This window comes from Penaeus monodon, chromosome 15, assembly GCF_015228065.2.
Source record: "Penaeus monodon isolate SGIC_2016 chromosome 15, NSTDA_Pmon_1, whole genome shotgun sequence".
In the NCBI taxonomy this organism is placed as follows: domain Eukaryota; kingdom Metazoa; phylum Arthropoda; class Malacostraca; order Decapoda; family Penaeidae; genus Penaeus; species Penaeus monodon.
The window spans coordinates 40,620,770-40,621,118 of record NC_051400.1 but is presented as its reverse complement, the minus strand read 5'-3'; the positions used below and the strand labels follow the sequence as shown (position 1 = coordinate 40,621,118).

The 349-nt window shown below is 46.4% G+C and overlaps 1 protein-coding gene across 1 annotated transcript in view; it reads left to right on the top strand.

The window, feature by feature from the left end:
* Positions 1 to 349, top strand: part of LOC119582372 (organic cation transporter protein-like) — a gene marked incomplete at its 5' end in the record, with an annotated part of 41,030 nt that overhangs the window by 3,257 nt on the left and 37,424 nt on the right. Inside the window, 1 exon segment of the mRNA XM_037930586.1 lies at positions 27 to 195. Coding sequence (XP_037786514.1) covers positions 27 to 195 — 169 coding nt within the window.

The following is a 349-nucleotide window of genomic DNA, read 5'->3' as shown; positions in this document are numbered from 1 at the left end:
GCCCCCCCCCCAACCTTCCTCCTCAGCCATCGAGGTCTCAGAGCCGCGCCTAAGAACGGCCTTGGGCATAACGCTTTACCTCCCCTGGGCCTTGGGTGCCATGGCCCTCGGAGGACTGGCCTATCTGCTGAGGAACTGGAGGACGCTTCAGCTGGCCATGTCTGTCATTGGAGTGGCCATGTTCCCCGCTTTCTGGTAGGTCGTGTTTATTTATTTATTTTTGTTGATGTTGTCTGTGATTATAACAGATTTTTTTTTTTTTAATTCATTTCCATGTATTTTCAATGTATTAATGACTGAATAAATTTCCGGACACAGGGAAGTTCTAGATTAAAAATCAGCATATCAA